Raw genomic sequence first — 22,240 nt, 5'->3', positions numbered from 1 at the left:
CAGGCAATAAAAATAGGAAAAGGTCATTTATGTGGTCTACATTCATAAATGTGAAACAGAAGAGAATTTGCATAAATGGAGGTTTCAAGACAGCAGTAGTGAATACTCCTCACTAAGTAATAGCTTTGTTTGCTGTTTTATTTAAAAGCACGCCAAGGTTTATCCCTAAATTTCCTGAAATATGTTTGTGTGAATTTTTTGGGGGCAATCACCACTGGCAGACAGACACAGCGTTTTACTTAGTGCAGAATGGAAAGACACACAGTTCACGTATTTTCTAAGCAGGAGAAAGTCCACACATAATAAAAGTCTGGTTCAGTAAGGACAAAAAAGCTTGAGAGCTTTTACCTCACCACTTACAACCCATTCATGATGGGCAGAGTGGCAGCAGAACTCTGAACAGTAGTTCAACTCAGGACCCTGAACAGCAGTTACAAAACAACACAAGTGCCATTAGTGTCCATATGCCTAGGGCCTTCCAGGATAAGACTACGAAGTCCTTACTCTGAAAGATGTGTTCTGGGAAACAACATTTGGAATCTTTGAAATGTGGCAAGACATACAAAGAATCAGTGAGGCCGCACCCAATATCAGCTGCATTTCACTGTACAGACATGCACCGGGTCAGACACTCTACCCCCTTCGGGGACAGGGGCACAGAGAGGATGCAAAGAAAATGCAAGCTACTTGGCTAGGAAACACATCCACTGCTTCAGAGCTTTTTTCATCTATGAACACCTACATTCTGGTATTTTGTGTATGTAATCTCATTCTGTCTATGTACCAAAGTGACCAGATGTTCTAAACATATGTTAGGCACAGTGTTAGCCAGCATTAAATGTATACTGCCTCTCCCTAGGCCTGTTTATTTGGCCTTGGGGCAATGCTAATGCATACACAGAGCTTCTGGTTACAGCTGTTTTCTATCCAGACAGCTTGGCTTGTATGCTTGCACCTGCCTGCAAAGTACTGGGCAGACAAATTTCTGCAGGAAAAGCTGTCATCAACATACACCATCCTCTCCCAGTAATGAAGTTAATGAGTCCTCAAACACATCTCTGCCTTCTCAAGTCTTCGTCTACTATCTAAGACTCTTTTATAAAAGTTTTATGTGAAGTTTACAATGCAATCCTGTTTTCCCAGTCCTGTGAACATTCCAAATTCTTTTGCCATTGAAGTATATTTTGAAAAGTCAATACCAGTCATCAACTTTTGATGTTTTTAAAACAGATTAGATAAAAATTTCAATTAGGACCGCAAAAGATGTTGCTTAAGAAAGGTGTATGAGGAATTAATACGTACAGAGAAGAGATAGTGTTATTGAGAGGCTCTTATCTTCCACGGAAGAACTAAGCAACAAAACTGGACTTTTTTATTTTTAATTAAGCTAATGATTTCCTTTCAGTGTATTATTACTGCTAGATGAGAACACAGATCAGGAACTGTGTAATACAATCAGCAAAGTTGTCTTAAAATATTTCTTAACTGCAGTAAAATTCTCTTTCAGGAACACAGTATTGCATGGTGTATCAAATAAAAGTAGTAAACTGTGAAATACTTCGTATTTGAATCACTAGTATCTAATTTCACTACCTTACCTCCACCACAAACATCTACATCAAACAATTAACGTGATCTGTGTGGTTCGTTCAATGAACCATTTCATTTCATTGAAAACGTGTTACATTCAACAAGTCACAGGGTTCTTTCAATCACTTACCTCCTCTGCTGGCAAGGACAGTACCATCATAAGAAAATGTCAAACAGGAAGTGTCACTGCCTGAAGCATGGGCTTGTCTGCAGTGGAACTTTGTATGTACCTGTTCGCCAAACAAACAAAACATTACAAAATCAATTATAGTTACGAATCAAATAACAAATTAAACAAATGGGATAAACATTTCTTCATAGCATTTTCTGTGCTCTGCTGCTATTCATTATTCTATACAGAAACCCCTACATTTTTAGGAGGTATAGTAGCTAAGTATTTCCAACAAACTTTTTAAAATGTTATTTTAGTTTTAAAATATGCTTTCATAACAAGAGCTTGAATGCAAGATTTGAATTCTTCATAGGTTTAAATATACAGTACAGATTTACATAGCATCAAAATTCTTGGAAAACTCCCACTAGCATGGAACAAAGGTAGTTATGCCTGGTTAAGATAAAAATACATTCCAAGACAGTTCTCAACACTCCCCTAAGCAGGCATTTAGTTTCTCAAACTACCAAAATACAGCGTACATACTTTGAAAAGGACTGAAAGGGACTGAAAAAATTTACTTTTGCCAAATTTAATCCCTGTCAAAATTCATGGCTTACATAATAGAACAAAGTTCTATTGTGAAGTTTGTGTTCCATTTAGGTACTGTAAAATTCAAGTATGGGAACGATGTATGTTTTATTTTAATTATTCTGATTTTGCTGATAATCTTAAAGGAAGGTTGAAATTACCTTCAAGTTCACATTTTGTTCCTGTATGGTGATCACTTCTTATTATTAAGTCATTATTTAGTAAAATACCTAAAAATTCTATTAATAGGGAAGGAACCTCAAATTAAATTTAAATGGTCTTGACAAATCAAGTTTTCCCCCTTCTCAACCTAAAACAAGACTCTGAGCTAAGATTCCAAGACAGGAAGTGGAAACACAGGAAGAGAAAAAGGGAAAAGACAGAAACAGAGAAAAAAATTTGAGACAGGTCAATTCCTTTTTTAATACCTAGGTAATTATGCTTCTCATATGCCCTCTTTTTGTAAAAGAAATCTAATTCACATAGTTGTAAAATTAGGCATTCAAGAGTTTAGGGTTTCCAGTATGACTGTATCTAATCTTCCCCTCTGTAAAATGAGGATTAAAACACAGAGAAGAAAATGGCAAATTCGTGACCTTGAAGTCCTTGAATTCATGGTTGTGATGAGCAAAACAAAATTCACGCATATAAGCGTATCTTTTCAGATGAGAGGTTGAACAACATGCAGCAAAACCAGACCTAGAATCCCACCCTGAACAGTAGGAGAACAAAACAATGAGCAGCTGCTCAGTGATTTTTACCCAAACTATGCATTAAAATAGATACATTTCTACAGAATAAAAAAGAGAATATGATCACAAAAGGAGAATGTGATCACAAAATGCAATCACACAGACTGATTTAGGCTTGCAAAGGAATCCTCAGTAAATTTATCTTCAAATTTTTAACTACACACTTTACTAAGACTCTTTTAATGGGTTATTTTGTAAGAGCCACAAACTAGTGAAGTAATTAATGTTGTTTATTCTTAAGAATAGTTGTTCTAAATTTGGTTCAAAATCTAAAGAATCGTTGTGTGATGATGTTAATAATTATTGCAAGCTTATTTTGATGTGCAGATTTGGTCAGTCATTAAGAGGAGTCAAGTGAGGCATTCCCTCCACAAATTACTCTTCAACAAACAAAGGGGGAATCCAAATACCAACAACATGCTTCTTACAGTATTTGAACACAGAATGCAATGGCCTACACTTAGCCATGGTAATGGTTTTGAAATTACTGTCACTTCCAGCCAATTATGCATACCCTGAAGTCTATGAACAGACTGCGGTTTGCAACTGTTTCTCTTTGATGGGAATGTTTATTAATGTGAAATACATATTTTGTGCATCCAATAGCATAAAATTTTCCAAGTATGTGGAAATGTGTAAAGAATAAAATGTAAATTTAGCTATCAGGAAATAAATTTTCTGTAGTATTTATTAAACATTAACAAGCAATTAAAACTATGTATTTTTTGTGTAAAAAATACCATGGACACTCAAAAACATCATAAATGGTTAATATTCACACCTTAAAAAATTATAGAAAGATTACATTACGATCTTAAGCTAATTCAAACAAATTGAAAAAACTTCAATTGGGCTCCATAACATTCCCATTTTTCCAGGCAATGTCACACTGACATACAAATAATAAAATACCATTTTTTTCACTCTGCTGCCCAACTTATTGTAAGGGTATAGGGTTTTTCCCTTTCATTTCATCCTCTATCTGAAGTTCTTTCCTCTTGCCTATAGATAGATAGCAAATCACATAACAGTCAGAATTTGTATTATTTTCCTATGGTCAAAGATACTGATTTTATTTAGCATTTGTATGTGAATCCATCAATAAAATTTAAACCGTGTCCTTCAGGAATCATCATCTTAAATTGGCCCCAAGTCGTGCCAGGAGAGGTTTAGATTGTATATTAGGGAAAATTTCACACTGAAAGAATGGTCAAGTATTGGAACAGGCTTCCCAGAGAAGTGGTTGAGTCACCATGCCTGGATGTATTTAAAAGACATGCCAATATGGCACTAGGGGACATGGTTTAGAGCTGGCCTCAGCAGAGTTCAGGTTGTATATAAGGTTGTAAATAGTGGGACTCGATGCTCTTCAGGGCCTTTTCCGAATGAAATTACTTTTTTACTCTACACCATGCACTATAGAGCCTTCTCCATTAAGTACTTATACTCTGACCAGTTTTTGCCCCCTTTTCAACTGTCATGCAGAGAAAGGAAAACAGCACAATAACATATAGAAAACATATAGATGTCCAAAACTGGTATCATTTGTCCCTTAATGACAAAAATTAAACCAAAAACCCAAATTTTGCCCAATTCTATCCAGCTTCAATACTTTAGGATTTCATATAAAACACGGCTTGACTGAAAGAGACAGTAAGATTGCATCAGCAATTCTATGTCTTTAAAAACAAATTTGCTCAGTTTACCAGTAAAAGATTGTTTTCCTAACTTTGAGCTCTGCAAGCTTGCCCTCCATATATTATTCTGCAAATGAATATAACCCTGAATTGTAGTAGTAAATCAAATATTCTAAAATGATTGAAGGTTGAAAAGAAGTTTTTACACATACTGGCAAACATTCATTGCAGTTTTCAAAGAAAATAATGTTTCTGGCCTCTGACCTCTTAGTATTTTTAACAGATGTCTAATCTTGCTAACAAATCATTAGCAAAAAAATTGTTATCAGAATGTTTCTAGCTGGAAAGACATGAAACAACAAAAGCAATGTATGCAATTACAAAATTTGATTCAAGAAGGGAAAGGAGTAGCACTGAAACATAAGATAAAGATGTCTAGATAATTAGGGCAAAGTGTATCTACATATCTCCCTCTTACCCTTCTCCTTTTGTTGCAGAGGTGCCTGCTATAATGAAGTAACAAGTCATGTGCCATGCAAAATTTGACAAGTTCATCAGTCCTTAACATTTTTAAAAGGTTTAGTTACTTCAGCAAATTCTGCAGTAAACCACTAGCTTCTGCAACTTATTTAAAGGCTTTCTAACATGTAACTCCACCAATGTAAGCACTTTCGTCCTAGCTTTGTATTAGCACGTATATTTTTGTTAAGCAATTACAGCTGACTGTACTTGTGTGCAAAATGAGATGACAGGCATAAAACATGAAGCACATGTGAGAAAGGACACAGTTGCATGTATCAAAAAACCAAAAAATAACAGATAAATGTCAGGGGGTTTGCAAGATTGCCACAGTCCTCAGAGCAAATGAGAGCCAGAAGACAAAAGGAAACCAGAGAAGGAACTGAGAAAAGGTGGGATTGGGGGCAGAGGTACATGACTGGAGGAACATCAGCAATGAGTATCCCTTGTACAAAAATCTGTATGGATGGACTTAAGAGGACCCATACAGGAAGTGAAGATGACAGTGGCCACATGAATGGTTTACCACAAAAGAATGACCTACAACACAGCCACATGGCTGCAGCTCTGCATCTCACAACTGCTCTCCTGCTCCAAAACACTCAATAAAACTTGTTCTAGGAAAAAGACAGACCTACCCAATTTGTTCACCTCAGAAATCCAAGCCACATCTATGAGAAAAATAACAGTATGTCTAACTGATGGAATTTTTGAACTTCCCACATTGTTTCTGAGATACAATATTTCACAGTAAGCCGACACTTTCCCAAGGCTATAATGCTTCTCCCATTCTGCCCCCCCCTTTTCTTTTAACAAAATATTGAATGTCCCAGCCAAGACATTCTTCTTCCTTCTTATTCCTAACATCTTCTAGATTTTTTTTTAAGCAAAGGCAGTAAATCAAGGCAGGCCTTGGGGAAAGTGGGACCTACAAAGATGGCTATATCAATCCTTCTCTGTTTTACAGATGCATAGCAAAATATTACTTATTTATTAGTGTGAACACAGTCAACCATAAAACCACAATCAAGATTTATGCTGATTTCAAACAGGAGGCAGAAGGGCTGGACAGCTCAGCAGAGATGCCTGACAAGCAAGTCCCAGGCCAGCCACTTGAGTTTAAATCAGTCTTTTCACCTAAGATACTTACAGCAAAATAAAACAGCTCATACTGACAACATTTAATTTTTAACAAACATAAATGCCTTCCAAGATAACATATTATCACAGACCAGGCTCAAGGTGATAAAAGTATCAGCTACAAAGCTGTAAGACGCAAACAAACAAACAAACAAACCAGAAATCTCCTTTTTAGTCACAACTGACCAAAGCTGTCTGTGTCTTTGTTCAAAGTGATCCCATCAGAAACAGACAACATCTCAGAGCCGTAATCACAGCTGACAAGGCAGACAGGTTCCCAAGGCAGGAGTTACACTCTCCAAATGTGTACTTCCCCATCCCCCCTTCAGCCACCTCTACTGAAGGGAGCCTATCTCCTTTGCTATCAATTATAATCCACAAAAGAAATCTAAGTGTACTTTCTGGGTTTAGTGTATTAATTAAAAATTGTAAGGTCTACGTATGTCAGCTGAATTCAAGAATTTCTCAGTATTTTCCCTGAGCAGGCAGTTGCAGGCTGTATCAGATGCTTTTCTTAAGTCTCTGTAAACATGATCCCAGGGCTTTCAGCTTATGTGACGGCTCTTCAATACCACTTCCTGTGGTGTAGAAATGGATGCTGTTTCAATAATGAGCACACTGATGCAAAACAAGATTAACTTGTGAAATCTGAGGTTTTCATGTTTATATGATTACACTCTTACACGATTTCCTCTTCTCTGTGACTTTCTAACTCAGTGACATCTACACGTATAATTATCAGACCTGAAACACTCCTTGTTTTCTCTCAATCCTAATTAATCAGTTATGAATACAGTAGCCTAACCTTACTCACCACAATCAGGACATCTGACTTACAATTGTATTTAACTGTCCCCTACAACCATTATATTCTCATCTGCTCCAACTAAGGCCTTTTATCTGGGTGACAAGTCTTCAGGATTTATCTCTCACACTGAGCAGTGGTTCAATAGCCGTCAATAATCTCTCACAAGTATTTCACTTAGAAGCTTACCTAGTTATCTGCAATTACTGAATCCATAAAGGACTTGGCTCTTTTTTTTTTCCCCAAATATTCTGTAGGTTTTCTTGAGCAATTACATTGCAATGAAAAACCTATATGACTGGGCGTAGAAAAAAAATGGTGTATAATTATTTTTAAAATTTATGGAATCTTCAATGCATCATGCGTTATATTATGCAATTGTGAATGAAAATAAAAACACAAGTGTGAAATACTTAGTCAGAAAATGCTTGGAAGTTGTGGAAAAGAGCAGCCTAAGAAGAGAAGTCATATAGTGATGTAGCCAGGCAAGGTGAAAAATTATTTAGTGTTTTGTCAATTGCAATTGATTCCAAAACTTCATTTCTGTTTAAAAAAATCTAAAACATTTATGCAGAAGGCAATGAGGAAAGCCACCTGATACATTTGACCATACATTTAGGGTTTAGGCAAAACAAGGAAGCAGGCAGGCCAGCCTGTCCCAGAGATATCTCTGATCCATTGCAGAGTGATGAGAAAGCCTTTCCCATCTGCCCATGCTTCATTCACCTGGAAGAACATCCAGCTTCTCAGAATATTGCTGACCACAGAAACAATTTCTTCTTGTTTAAGCTTATTCATCAAGAAATATTTCAGCAAACCATTTTAGAAAGATAGCTTCTTAACAGCATGGCTAAATACTTGCCTAAAGGTTTGAAAATGAAACCCTAGCTGAATGTTTGGCTGCATGGTCAAACTTTGCATTTGAGAAAATAACCTATCTTGGCCACAAAAATTATACATATTACTAATAAATATAGCTTTTGGAAACTATTCAGTTGGCTTCCTTTGGGGATTTTTTACACTGCATGAGAAAAACACACAAGGATGTAAAAGGAACTTTCTTCCATACCTTTTCATAACTTATCTATCCCATCTCATCTTATCCTAGCGAATTTACATTTTTCCTCCTTTGTACTATCATAAATATGGCTTTTGTAAACAAAAAAAAAGAGCCCACTCCTCCTTTTGCCTCTTTAGAAGTTAAATTGATCATTCTTAGACTTGCCTAGCTGTTAAAGGTTTCTTGCCTTGCTGAAAACAAACAAATGTGATCAATGTTATTCTGCAAAAACCTCATTAAAGATTCAGTTAAGATACATTAGAACTCCACTGAAAATCCACAGATTTCTTCAAACTCATCTATGCCAACCCTGGATGTTTCATACAATTTAAAAGTAGCTTTTGGTCTACTGGCAATAAAAAAAAATATAAACAGGAAAAAAATTATAAAGAAGCTACTAAGTAGTCTTCAAAAGGCAACTATGACAGACTTATTCTCAGCTTATTCCCAAATAGTCAATAAAATTTCTCATATTCTTTCAGGGTCCCCAAAGCTTAAACCACTTCTTAACAGAGGCACAGTGTAAACAGCATGAAATATGACTGAAAATACACAAAAATCTGCATAAAATTAACATTTCTGGTTCAGTAATCCTTGAGCCAAAATGGTGTAATTTGCAGTGAGTTATCAAAGATGGTTTTATAATAAATCTATTTGCTTGCTAGAAACAGTAGCTAGCATGCATAAATTCTAAGAGGATGGGTGTACTTCTCTAAGAAATGAAAGCATTTTCACTAAACTTCTTGTAACATATCAAGCTATTCTTTCTTCTACATTCTTTGATTTCTTTCTGATAAAAACATACTGTAATCATCATGCCGTATTATCTCTCCGCGTATTATTTAAAAGTAAATAATTTTTAAAACTATGGATTTTGTTTTTAATTCAGATGGAACAATGAAGATGAAACTACACCTCAGTTGAAGGGGTGATATTTTTCCTCATGCATGTCAGTGATAAACTATGCATTCTCAATTAAATTTCATTTTCTTTTCATGCAATATTCTTATCTCAATTCCATAGTTCTTTCTTTGATATTGCTTTTCTCTCACAATAGTTTTATATATTTGACTAGCTAAATAAGCAAGCAAATAAAATCCCCACACATGCAAGCAAAAAACTGGAGAAGCAGAAAAAAAAAATTTAAAAATTGTTTATAGCGGTTCGCACTAACAGAACAGAGTGTTCCATTACAGCTTTCAGAGCAGCAATCAAGTTCCTAAGCACTAAATAGAGTGAAAAAGCTTGTAATACCTTTTAGAGAAAAAGTTGCTTGCTATTCTACAGTGCAATTTCTGATTAAATTTCAAACATGGGTCATTTTTAAAATTAGCTTTCTTTTTTAACAGACATTAAAAAAATTACTATTTTAAGTATGAAAGATTTTTTTTTTGTTTGCAATTAACATCTTTGAATCAATTAAGCCTTTCTGTCTCATGTAATAGAAATGAGATTATTATAAAAGGCATGGAAATATAAAAATGTCCAAATTGATATCCAAGAGCCCTTCAAACAGGCTGCAGTACTTCTATGAAAATTTCTCTCTGAGGACTCAGAATTGTTACAGAATTTTTCATTCAGCAAGTAGCCTTCTCCTCTACCATTAATGTTTGCTATTTGCTTCAAACCCCTCTTTCCTCTTCTTTTTCTATTACATCTTTCATGATGCAATACCTCTTTCTGCTGCAATTCTCTTTGAGCACTAGCATCCCTAGAATTCTCTTCCATCCTACAGAAAGATGCCTTTCATTCCCTCATTCTGGCCTTCTAGTTTCACTACAGCCAAATACTCCACACTTTCGACCAGCAACTTCATATTTCTTCTCCACCAGCAATGGCATCCTCATAGCACAGAGAGATACAAATTTCAGAAGCAGCAATTCATGTATCTTGAAATCTTATTTGCATTACCCAGTTTTCCCCAAATAGCTCCATGTTCCTCTGTCTCTTGCCTTTTCATTCAGTACTGCCTCGTCCTCCACCTTCCCTCCTTGTCAATCCCACTCTATTCCATGTGAGAATGCTACTTAAATTCCATGTTGAGTCTCAGGACACCCTTACTCCTGCACACCATCTACATGTTGGTTCCCTTCTTCACTATTCCCTCTGGTACATAATTACCTTTCCGTTTCTCTGGCTATTGACTGCTACTCAATTCCCTTGGTCATTGAACTTCTCACTCTACACTGTAGTTTTACACACCTTACTCACAACCATGACTCCCAATATTTTCATGCCAATAAACTGCTTTCCAAAAAAAGGAGTCATTGTCTCTCTCCTGAACACCTCAGTTCACCTTGACATCACTCAGTGGATGTTTAGCTGCCAATACAAATTCAACATGATGAAAGCTGTTCCTGATTTTCTTAAGTGGATACTGTATCTTCTCAACTCCCTGGAAGATCTTACCTCCTTTAACCATTCATCATAGGAAAAATGTTGTTATATGCATCTCAATGTATCATCTCCTTTGTCACATATTGTAAAACACACTGTAATAAATCCAACCAATAACCAATTACTGCCAGCATCATTATTTAATGTGTTTTCCCTTTTTGTTTCCTTGATAATGGTTCTTTACTTTTAGGGGTCCACTCTTGCCTCATTTTGTCTTTTTTAACAGCTCTATTTCACCAATGAATTAAATACAATCTTTCAATTACAGATCTCACCACTCCTTTTTCTGCAACACATGAGGACATAGAGTAAATTCCTGGGTAAAAAATTATTAAAAATAAAAGGGGGAGTGGGAGACACATAATAATCCAGTTTGCACACTGCCTTGTTTTTGTTTGCTGGTATAAACCTCTTACCAACTTGACACTAAAGGATTCATTTTCTGACACAGCCACCTTTGGTTAGGAAGGAAATCAAAACTGAAGTTTGTTTTACACACGCAGACAGACAGCACCACATATTATTGCAGCCCTACCCTGCCCTCCCACCTTGATGCAACAGCCAAGAAACCACACTGACCTGTCTGGAATACAGAAAACATTCCTACACCTCTGCAAACACCTACCCATAACTTCAACACATCAAATATTGAAATCCAGCAGCCATTTTCACATTTGTGATAAGTAACAAGCCAATGGTTTGCAATGCAATGCTTTCTGCTGACTGCTTTCTGCAATAGCTGTCCATCCCTGTTTCTGAAAAATCATTCTGGCTCTTCAATATGCCAGTCTTGAATATATGCCAGTCCTCCTGTCACAAGGGCAGGGATGCACTACCTGTCCTCCTTCTGCTCTTGTGAGCCCTGGTGAAACAGCATCTGTAAATGTCCACACAGCGTGCTTAAATGGCCTCAGCAGGATGAAGTTTGTTTACAGGTCTCAGACTCTCAAGGTGAGACCACAGAACTGCATGATGGTGAGGACAAAGAGCAGACTACTGAGCCAGGATGCAGAAAAATGCACCAAATATAAAATAAAATTTTTAGCGCTGATTATGGGTGACTCCTTTGAGCACAAAATAGTCACAACCTAAATCTCAAAGTGATACATATACACATTGCAAAGTGAAATAGTAATCATAAAGGAATTTTTTTTTTAATTCCATATACGGCTTAATCTAAATTGAAGTATCTAATAATGAGTTGTTTAAATTACTGCTTAAAATGGCTATACACATTCAGAAAGTCTATTGAACTGGAATGCCATTATAAGTCTCTGGACATACTTAGACACATTGTATATGTATTTACACATAATGTGTGAAACACATAAGTAGTCATATTCAACTCCAAGTCTAGTTCTCTATCTCATGAGAAATTTAGAACTCAGTTTAAGGAAAGCAGCTGTTTCATGGATATATCTGATTTCAGTCTGTATAGTATCACTGCAGTCATACATTAAATAAAACACAGCTGGACAATGCTCCACCTATTTCACCACCCTCTCTGCTAATTGTTTAGCACTAACATCTGTTGAAAACAAACTTTAGGAATAGTAAAATCATGAAAAAAAAACCCTTTATTTTAAAATATTTTGCCCTGGGAGAAGTTTTGCTTACTTATGAAGGAAGCCTCACATATATTCAATCAGGTTTTAATTATGAGATATATACCTAGAGCTGCAAGAAATCTGTTCACTGAAGCTGTCTTACAAAAAGTATGGTATTATTACAAATACTTATGATTGGTTTAGTTCTGTACTTGCAGCCAAGATATGTTTTAGCTGTGCAATTTATATTCTCATTGATAATCATCAACACAAAAATACCTTGTTAGACTTACAAACTTATTATGAATTCTCTAGAAATGCCATTCAAATATTTTCAGTTAAAGTTAACAAGACTTACATTCTTTAGGAATTGAGTACAGTCTCTAGTGTATTATGGCCAATTATTTAAACTGTATCCCCACAGAACTGCACCTTTTAATGGATGTAACCATGAATCAACTGCTCTTTCTGTAGAGAAAAGGTTGTTCTTTTTCAAACTTCCTGAGTTAAAGGTATGTAATGTAATGTTACATACAAAAGCTATGCCTCAACTTATCTCCTGCAAACCTGTATGTTCCATGGCTCAGAAGCTATTTTCTACCTTTTTTGGTTTTAATTCACTTGTTCAAACTGTAATAGCTTTCCTTTTGCTGAGTATTTTAAAATGTGGGCGTCTTTGGCTTTTCTAATAAAATTAATTTAATGGTCAAGAGCTGTACCAGAAAAAGATGCAGTTTTCATTGCTTTCAGGAAATTCCCAGCATAATCCTCCTGTTCATCTCCTTTCAAGAAACAGTGACCTACTACGAAGCACAGTGAGATACATTTGGAGGCAAAACTAGCTTCCTAATATATACATCAAGCACAACAGTCTTTTCATAATTTACAAATCCTATCAGACTCTAGACCACTGAAGTGTTCAGCTTGCTTGAGCAATGCATATACTGCAGCATCTAAAAGCCATTTCTCTGATAAGCCAAACCACTCTGGAGTTCATTTCTTTTTAGATCAGAGTATAGTATTTGTATTTTCCACTTTTTGCCTCTGCAAAAATAGACTTAAGTAACAAAGCAAGATCAAGAAGGCTCTTTCATTTTTCTCCATTATTTTTTATTATTTCATCTTTGTATTTCTGTAACATTATTCATGTTATATAAATATTAATAGCACTACAACAAAGTAATAAAGTCAATTATGTTGCTGTAATGCCTACTCTTCTCAAATTGTAATTTTGAAATTATTTCTGTAATTCTACTTTTAGTTTTCCAAATAATAAGCCAAAGAGAGATATATAATCCTTGTGGGATAAGCCTTTTTCCTTAACCATACACGAATCCAAAGTGAAATCCTTTAACCTATTTTCCTTGGGGTGTGACGGACTTCGAGATTTAGAATTGCCTTTCATCACTATATTAGATAGTGCAAACATTTAGATAGTTCTTAACTATAAACTGTTTATTACATAAGAGAGAAATGCACTTAGAAATACAGCAGGGCACATTTTATCTCAGCATATGATTGTCAGATTCTTTACTGTGGCTGGCTTCAGGGTACAGATAGTGATGTACAGGCTAACCCAGACGTATACAAAAAGGAGTAATATATGAATCTGTTAATATTTGCTGCTGGCAAGCCTGTGTGTGATTTCCAGTTTCTGGAACAGAGATCTGGCACATATACACATGGAATGAAAGGCTGGAATATTATGGATATGGAAAACTTACCTTAAGTTTGAAAGGGGAATATAGTATATTTGGATATCCTTCATCTTGTATTTACACAAGAAATTTCCAGATGTAGCCAGACTGCCCTCTTCAAAGCATGAGGCATGTTACATACTTGGGGGAAATTGGAAGATTTCCCTGCTGTTTAGCTGTAGTAGTGATATTCAGCAAATTTAAGAACAGTCATTGTAAACTGTTTCTATTAAATATTGACATTTCACTGGAATATTTTTAATGCTGTGGAGATATCAATATAAACATTGAACTCTATACATAAAAAATCATCCAAATAGACAAGTGAATATTCCATGGTGAAAAACTAGGAATAAAACCTAGCTGGTGTGAAAAAAGCATAACTCTCTAAAGCTGTAATGGACAGGATGCCAAAGATACACAACGAACAGGCAGAAACTGTATCCAAAAAGGCATATGTAAAGCAAAGCTTTCTAGTGGACAGACAGACATTTCAGGAATCAATTACTGAAAGCCATGTCTTTTGCATGCCAACATATCCAAAATGAATCCTGTAAATGTGCAAAGATTCAACAACCTCTTCCTAACACATGGGTATAAATCCCCTCAAAGGACCTTCCAATTAATGGGAAAGTATTTACAGCAAGTCTCAGATCTTACTAATAGTTTTGATTACTCTGTCTTGGCAGCATCAGCAGTAAAATCTGTCATTAACAGCAAAATAAAGTTTGCAAAAAAAATTTCCAAATAAGATTTGGACTCAGATTTCATTCCAAAAACGAAACAAAACAAAAAAAAAAACCCACCAACAACTTTTTCACATAAAAATTTTTCATTATCTAAATCTGTGTCCTTAGTTGTACAGTATTTTTTCAAAATGGCTTCAGCACTTGCAAAACTTTTCATCTCTGAAAACTCTATCTGAAAACTTCCAACAGCACACCACAAAACTAAAGCTCACAGAAACCCTTTCAAAGCAAACCATCACTAAATATAGAAATGTATTTATCTTACATCTATAAATCATGCAATTATTTGGAAAATACTTTTAACATGACTATTTGTAATTAAAATGTACAGAGCTTAGATCTGTTTAATTTCAGGGAATACGGTGACATTCCACTTTACTTCCCCTTATATTTTGAGGATAGGGTGGCTTAAGGGCGTGTAGAAAACAAGTTATTGGGACCACCACTTGATAACACCACATTCAGGAATATTTATCTGGGCAGTACGTTATTACAGTGTTGAATTTCAATATTATTGAGAATTTTAAGTTCTGCAAGTGCACTCTGAGCTTCAGCTAAGTAATTTAAACTCATCAAAATACATAAATTATTCTTGCAATTTAAAATCAGAGTAAGGTTTTAAAACAAGGAGAAAAGAAAGGACTAGCAAAGCAGTAATTCAGCTGTACTGTATCAAATACTCACTTTTCAGCTGAAGAACAGAGTAAAACCTACGGCTAAGTCTTTTATGAAACAAGACAGTAAAAAAAATATAGGTTAATCACTCACTATAAAAGTATCTTCATGAGCACTGAATCAATTTGCTTAATGAAAATTATGCTGAAAATCACAAAACATTGTATCTTTCCTGTTCAGATTTGCACTATATATAAAAAATAAACCTATTACAGATGTAAAAGACAAACATATTACACAGGTATTTGTCCAAAATAATTCTTTACTACTTATAGTGCAGCCAGTAGATAGGTAAAAGCTTATAAAAACTACTCAAAGTTTATAACCAAATTTAACATAGGTATGGAAAAAAACAGACAAGATTTTGAGAGTACAAGCTGTTTTCTCAAAGGTACTTAAAATACATGACCACTTCTCTTACAAACTCTATCTCCCCAACATCCTTATTAATATCTTTGTATCACAGCTGCAATGTTTTACCATAAAATAGGTGATGTGTGAAACTGTGAAACATGATTCAGCCTGTCATACACAGAGAAGTTGTTTATGCAGTCCTGTGCTGAACACACCCAGGAAAAGCTGGAGGAAAAAATTCACATAACAGGTAGCCTCATCAGGTGGTTTGAAAGATTATGAAAGGATAATTAAGTCTAGTTTTTTTTTACCCCAAAAAAGCCTATTTGTAACTAATGAAAAACATCTCAAGGCAATCCTGCTTATTGTGGAAAATGAGGGGAGATTTTCTGTTCATTGAAGAGATTTCAATTTTAACTCCTAATATACTTCAAAAATGACTTCATTCTTTCCCTATCTCTATGAATGAGACACTCACATTCCTGGACAGAAATATCACGCACAGAAAGGTTTAGTGATGGCAAGACACTCTGCATTTTGACACTGAAGACTGACTCTGTGGATCACTTTGTTCAGGAATATGTACTACTACAGGATTGCAAAAAGCTCTGAATGGGCAAGTGCAGGCAAGATGAAGAATTTGAACTCAGTTGAACTGCAGGTAAACCTAGTGCTTTTACTGCATTGCCCTGTGAACCAATAATTTTTGAGGCTCTGTCTTCCTTTGACCACTAATGCTCTTCAACTCTCCAGTGCCAGACACTTTTCTCCACGTCTCAGAACATTTTAGAGTGTTCTAATATGTTGTATTATAATTGACTATTTCACACTGTTGTTTCCACTATTCATTCAAAGTTTGAAGGAAGTTATTTTTTACGTCCTTTGAAGCTGTTATTTTAAGCCAAGTTGACAGTGTTCATAATATTTCAAATAGGCTGACAGATTGCTCTGCTAATGTGCACTGTAAATGCACATGTACGTGAACCTTAAAGAAAAAACATGCACTGACAAAATAACATACGTGAGAAAATAACACAGATTTATGACAAAACAAAAAAATCCTCTGAGGCAGGTGATTATAATGGATCATGATCCTGCTGAGGAAGTTTGGAAAAAGGCAAGGCAGAGCCGGAATGCATTTGGCTAACTTCAGCATTAGCAAGTTACCAATGTCAGTATGAAGGAAGAAAAAAATCTTCCCCCAGAAATTCCAAAAGTGTTTTTACTCTTACTGCATACAGCTGGGAGATTTGGAATTATACCAAAATAAGAGTGGAAGTAAAAAAGTGAATGAAACATTCATGGTGTTCATTACTAGTCAGAAGTGAGTTGATCACACACCAAAATCCCTCCCTAGGCACAGCAACATAATTTAAATTTAAGGGAAAAAAAAAGCAGATACTGAGATGGTTCAAAAGTGGCTTTGAAAAAAACAAGTAACTGATGAAGCTAACTTACAACAAACAGCTACTTCGAATTCACAGAAGGATGGATAAAATATGACATAGAGATCTTGTCTTTTTCTAAATTAAAAATCAAAAATTATTTAAACACACCATTCTCTAAGTTCTACACTGGGGAACAGTGTAGAACACAGGTGATGTGTCTGTGGTGTGAAGCAGGGAATGAAAAAACCCCATACCAGCAGTCAGAAACTATGACTACAGTAGCAAAGGAGATTTGTGGGGTAGCTTCTGTCTTGCAAAGTGGTACAGTATGGCTTCCCACCAACACTGCCCAATTGTGCCTGCTTCTAATGAGTGTCACTTTTGCTCCTGGAAAGGGCATCATCAGACCCTCTTTCCTATTGGGATACTCGTTTCTGCCCTTGGAACTGCTGCTTCATACTTTAATAGGACAAGAGGCAATGGGCAGGAACTGATGCCCAGGAAGCTCCACCTGAACATGAGGAGGAACTTTTTTACTGTGCAGTGCCCAAGCACTGGAACAGGTAGCTCAGAGAGGTTGTGGAGTCTCCCCCACTGGAGATATTCAAAAATGATCTGGACACAATCCTGTGCCATGGGCTCTGGTCCTGCTGGGACGGGCAGAGGGGTTGGACCATATGACCCACAGTGGTCTTTCCAACCTGACCCATCCTCTGATTCTGTGCTGCACTGATGAGCCTTTTTCTGCGGAAAAACAGGGACCTCACTGAAGCAAACAGAAACCTTCCCCTCTAGTAGGTCTATGTTTGACAGTAGTTTGTAGTCAAGTCAAAAATAAATGCATCTAAAAATCTTCACAGATGACCAGGACAACAGGCACTATGGGTGTGTATCTAGTGAGAGCCGTAGTATGTGGATGGACAATCCTCATGGATTTCATTTGTCCTGTTACTGTCATACACAGAAGCAGTGCTTCAGGCACTCAAGATCAGGGCTAAAATATCATTTACAGTCTTGCACAAAGGCAAAATCAAATTCAGACAGTCACAACAGGCCTTTATTGGGTCAATTCTTCATGATACTATGGTCAAATAAGCAACAGTCAATTTTAAACACCTTGCTGAATCTCTCCTTCCAGCTGCATACGGACCAAGCACACAGCATAAATAGTGATGCCAAAATCATCCCAAACTGATCAAGAATAAGAAAATAAGGCAATTATTTTCTGCTTTCAAATACTAGTGAATTTTGCTAATGACTCAATAGAGCCTTGTCAAGATAAACACAAAGACTCTCTTAATTTTGACTTGAAAGCCAGGCGTACAGTAGCAGCAAAATCCGTATATATATGTGGCTCTACACTTGTTTTAACAGAACCAAATGACATCTGCTGGATGGGAATGACAGCTTTCTGTTCAAAAATCAGAAGTTAATATTGCTAATATACATTTCTTCAAGAAGTTTAACCCTCACACCTCGATTCTCCACAGGAAAATTTGCCCATTTTCTTGTGTCACACACAATTTGTACCCTAAGAACTGCAGAGGAATTGTATAAATTAGAATTTTTTTGTTTGCCTTTGCAAGCATCCCTGTATCCTGTCAGGACAGAGTGCTTTCACCATTCCACTGCAGGAGTCAGTCTCATCCTCTTCTTTCTAACTGTTGCGTTGAACACATAGTCCATTTGAAAACTTTTTTCTTAACCTTTCCCCAGCCCCAAATATAAGATGAAGGCTTTTTCTAATTGTTTAAGCAAGATGCCTTTTGAAACACTTGATTCTAGCTATACACAGGGATCTCCAGAGGACACCAGCAGTCTTAGGTGAGAATACCAGTAAAAATCCAATTTACCTGCTCCTTTACCCAAAAATCTTCTTAAAGAAACCAACAAAGCAAAGACAAAAATTCTTTAGACATTAAAAATACAAACCCAGGAACACCATGAACCTAACTTCCACTAGAAAATCACTTTAGTCTTGCCTTGTTATACAGGGGTCACCCATTGGAAATTGCACAAGATGCACAGGATATATCTTTAAATTACTCATAATCACCTTAAACTGCACTCAATCAGCATTGCAATATGTCATCTTACAGACACAGGAAAGTTCAAAAGGAAAAGCACATGAAAAAGCAGACTACCAAGAGTACTATTGTTAAAACTACACCAGAAAGCTTAATATTTCAATACTGTATATGTTAAAATAAACAACATACACAGGTGATGAAAGCCAGTCTCTGAAAAATTTATTATTCTGTTAGAACAAGTTTACACTTAGGATGAATTCTCAAGCTTCATGCCATTAGGAAGTTTTACTAGGTTTATAGTGGAAATAAAAACAGAAATAAAAATAGATTACAATCCCAAAATACAGGCTGTACTTTAAGTATTATCCACAGGCTTTCTTCTCCTTTTAAATCTATACATTTCCTCCTGCCTCCAGCAATCAGATCTTTTAAAATCTTTGTAAAAAGCTGCTCAGATTGTCTGTTTTCCTTTTTAAAATCAAACATTTTGAAATATGAAGTTGAACAGACTGTAACCTGTACTAGTTCAGTTTTACTTCCACAAAGCCATCCTACTGGAGTTGTACAGCTTTCAGAGATTTATGACACCAGTTTCACAATCCTGCTCTTCTTGCCTCATTTACTCTGTATTCTCATTTTGGCTTTAAAAAAATTTTAACTCTATTTCCATTTTCTCCTCCAATGCATGCCATTGGTACTTATCCCACTGAATCTTCTTGCATAAGATGGGCATAAAGAGAAGACTTGGATGATTTACTAGGATGATTATTTTTCAAAGCAGTAAGGCTTAGCTTGGTGAATTTGCACTTGACATTGCATAATTAAACTCTTGGAACTGGATTGGTTTGTAAGCTATACTACACAAACCAACAGTGAGCACTGAATGCTCTAAGCTTCAAATTATAAAGTAGTAGCAAGAATTATACTTGTCAGTTCAAGTCATAACTACTGGAAATGGATTGTTTAGTTCAATATGAACAGAAATATTTCCTAATTTTGTTAAGTTTGAAATAGTTTTCATTCTAACTCTTTCTGACCACAATGCATTTACATAAATGGTTCTAATTTGCCTCAGTGTTAATTTTTACACATTAGACAATATAATAACGTTTGCCATTTAATGTGCAGCATTGGCCATATCCTCACCCACTTGGAGGCTATTTTTCTCTACCTATTATATGGATTAAGGACTGCTTTCAGTATCAAGTTTTAAGAGTTACTCCTCAATATATTCAATAAATCAAATAAATTATATAACAACAAAAAATTACAGCTTTTCTCACAAGCATTCCATCTTAAATGAATAATAATCTAGATACAGATATGTGGTCTTTTTTCCTTTTGTTTTAAAACACAGATTGTCAAGAATTTTCCCAAACTTTGAACTTAGTAGCAGCACACTTAATGATCAGTTGTGGAAAAGCAGAAGAAATATTAAGTCATGCCTAAAAATTATTGGGTTTTCAGGACAGAGAGGAGAGGAGGGAAAATAAATAAAAATATGGAAGTACCAAAATTGATTTTATCTGCTTCAACATTCACCTTCGAAATAATAGAAGCATATATTGTTATCAAATACTGGACTTACACTCATATTCCTGTCCCAGATCTGGATAGAGCCATCTTGACAGCCAGCTGCAATAAGCTTCCCATCTCTGCTGTATGTGCAAGTTGTAGGAATGACCCGTTTACCTTGAACTGATCGTGGCTTAAATACACTTTTGTGCTTTTTTTCATTGTTAACATCCCAAGTCCTCACAGTTCTGAAAAAATAGTTGAAATAAACAGCTGTTTTAGATAATGTTAATATATATATAGAATAATTCTTCTTGTGATAAAACCAAACACCTTTTTCAGCACAGATGGCATATAATATTGTTCAATTTAAGCTGTAATGGCAAAATAGCATTTAAGCCATGAGGACAACTTTTCAGATAAAAAACATCATGTTCACTAAGCAAAAAAATCCAAAACCAAAACACTTTTCCCCAAAACTCTCATGTAAGTAAGTACATCAATGATTTGGAATTTGTAAGATAACAAGAAGTTAATACACAGGTACTACATCATCTCCACTGCCACTGGAAGTCAGGAGGAAGAAGTATTCAGTCCTCTACAAAGAATTAATACTTCAGGAAATAGGCATGAATGCTTACAGAAATTCATAACTTAAACAGATTTCTTAACTATTCAGACATAACAACAACTGAATATTCTGCTTTTAACTGGTTGGTTATTCTTCACACTATACTTCTAAAAGGCATTTTAAACATTAATTGTAATATTATTGTAGTTCTCTTCGACTAATCCTGAAGGTGCTAAGAGTTCTGTAACAAAAATGTTCTTCAATTTTAGAAAGACTAATTTATTGTTTTTTTCAGGCTGAGATTTTCCCACATTATTAGCAAAACAGAGATATCCTTTCTCTTTTTAATGAAAAAAGAGTATCTGCCGGGATCTTCACTGTTCCTTAGATACAGAAAAACATCCAAATGAGAGAGAACTAAAACACTAGATACAGGTGGACCCTTTAAACTGTCTTAGATACAAATGTTTTCTGTCCATTTAATATGTTGAGGTCTTTCCATATAAAAATTTAAACCTCTTCTGGCATTTAATGCAGAGAAGAGTTTCAGAATTTGGCAAAGGAAGGAAGATCATTCATTTAGAAAGAAAAAGTCTCAAGGTTCTCAAGACAACCTCATTTGTTTAGACTATACAAACATTGCCTATGATCCAACAGCACATAATTCACTGGTCTCTAGCAAAGCAAATACAACTTTAACAGAGGCTGCCATTTCTCCAGAATGAGACAAGATACCACAGAACAACATTAGGAACTTCCATCAGAGCTACAGGACCAGACAGGCCACAGAGCTGACATATAAATAATCCTAAAATAAAATAGACATGAAAATGAGCTAGAAATACCTCAGAGATGTTACAATCAACTGCATGTTTAACGACAGTAATGAGGAATCAGTAACTGTAAATTAGATTGAATTAATTTTCAGTTTTCCACAAGAAAGTCAAGGTTAGTTTCATTTTTAAAAGTCTTCAAATCTCTTATGTGTAAGGCTTCACTGCTCTATTTGGAGCTCTAGCACGAGACATTCAAGTGTTCTGACAATTAGTTTGGATTTGAGATTTTGGCAGGTTTGTTGTTTGATGGTTTTAACTATTATTTTTATTTTAAA

General features: G+C 35.6%; 1 protein-coding gene across 1 annotated transcript in view; it reads right to left on the bottom strand.

The window, feature by feature from the left end:
• WDR70 (WD repeat domain 70) overlaps positions 1 to 22,240 on the bottom strand; it is a 128,087-nt gene that overhangs the window by 37,921 nt on the left and 67,926 nt on the right. Inside the window, exons 10-11 of the mRNA XM_005488812.4 lie at positions 20,632 to 20,806; positions 1,721 to 1,820 (exon numbers count right to left, since the gene is read on the bottom strand). Coding sequence (XP_005488869.2) covers positions 1,721 to 1,820; positions 20,632 to 20,806 — 275 coding nt within the window. The remainder of the gene's footprint in view (positions 1 to 1,720; positions 1,821 to 20,631; positions 20,807 to 22,240) is intronic.

This window comes from Zonotrichia albicollis, chromosome Z (genome assembly GCF_047830755.1).
Source record: "Zonotrichia albicollis isolate bZonAlb1 chromosome Z, bZonAlb1.hap1, whole genome shotgun sequence".
Classification (NCBI taxonomy): domain Eukaryota; kingdom Metazoa; phylum Chordata; class Aves; order Passeriformes; family Passerellidae; genus Zonotrichia; species Zonotrichia albicollis.
The sequence above is the reverse complement of the archived record's forward strand: the minus strand, read 5'-3'. Positions and strand labels throughout refer to the sequence as shown.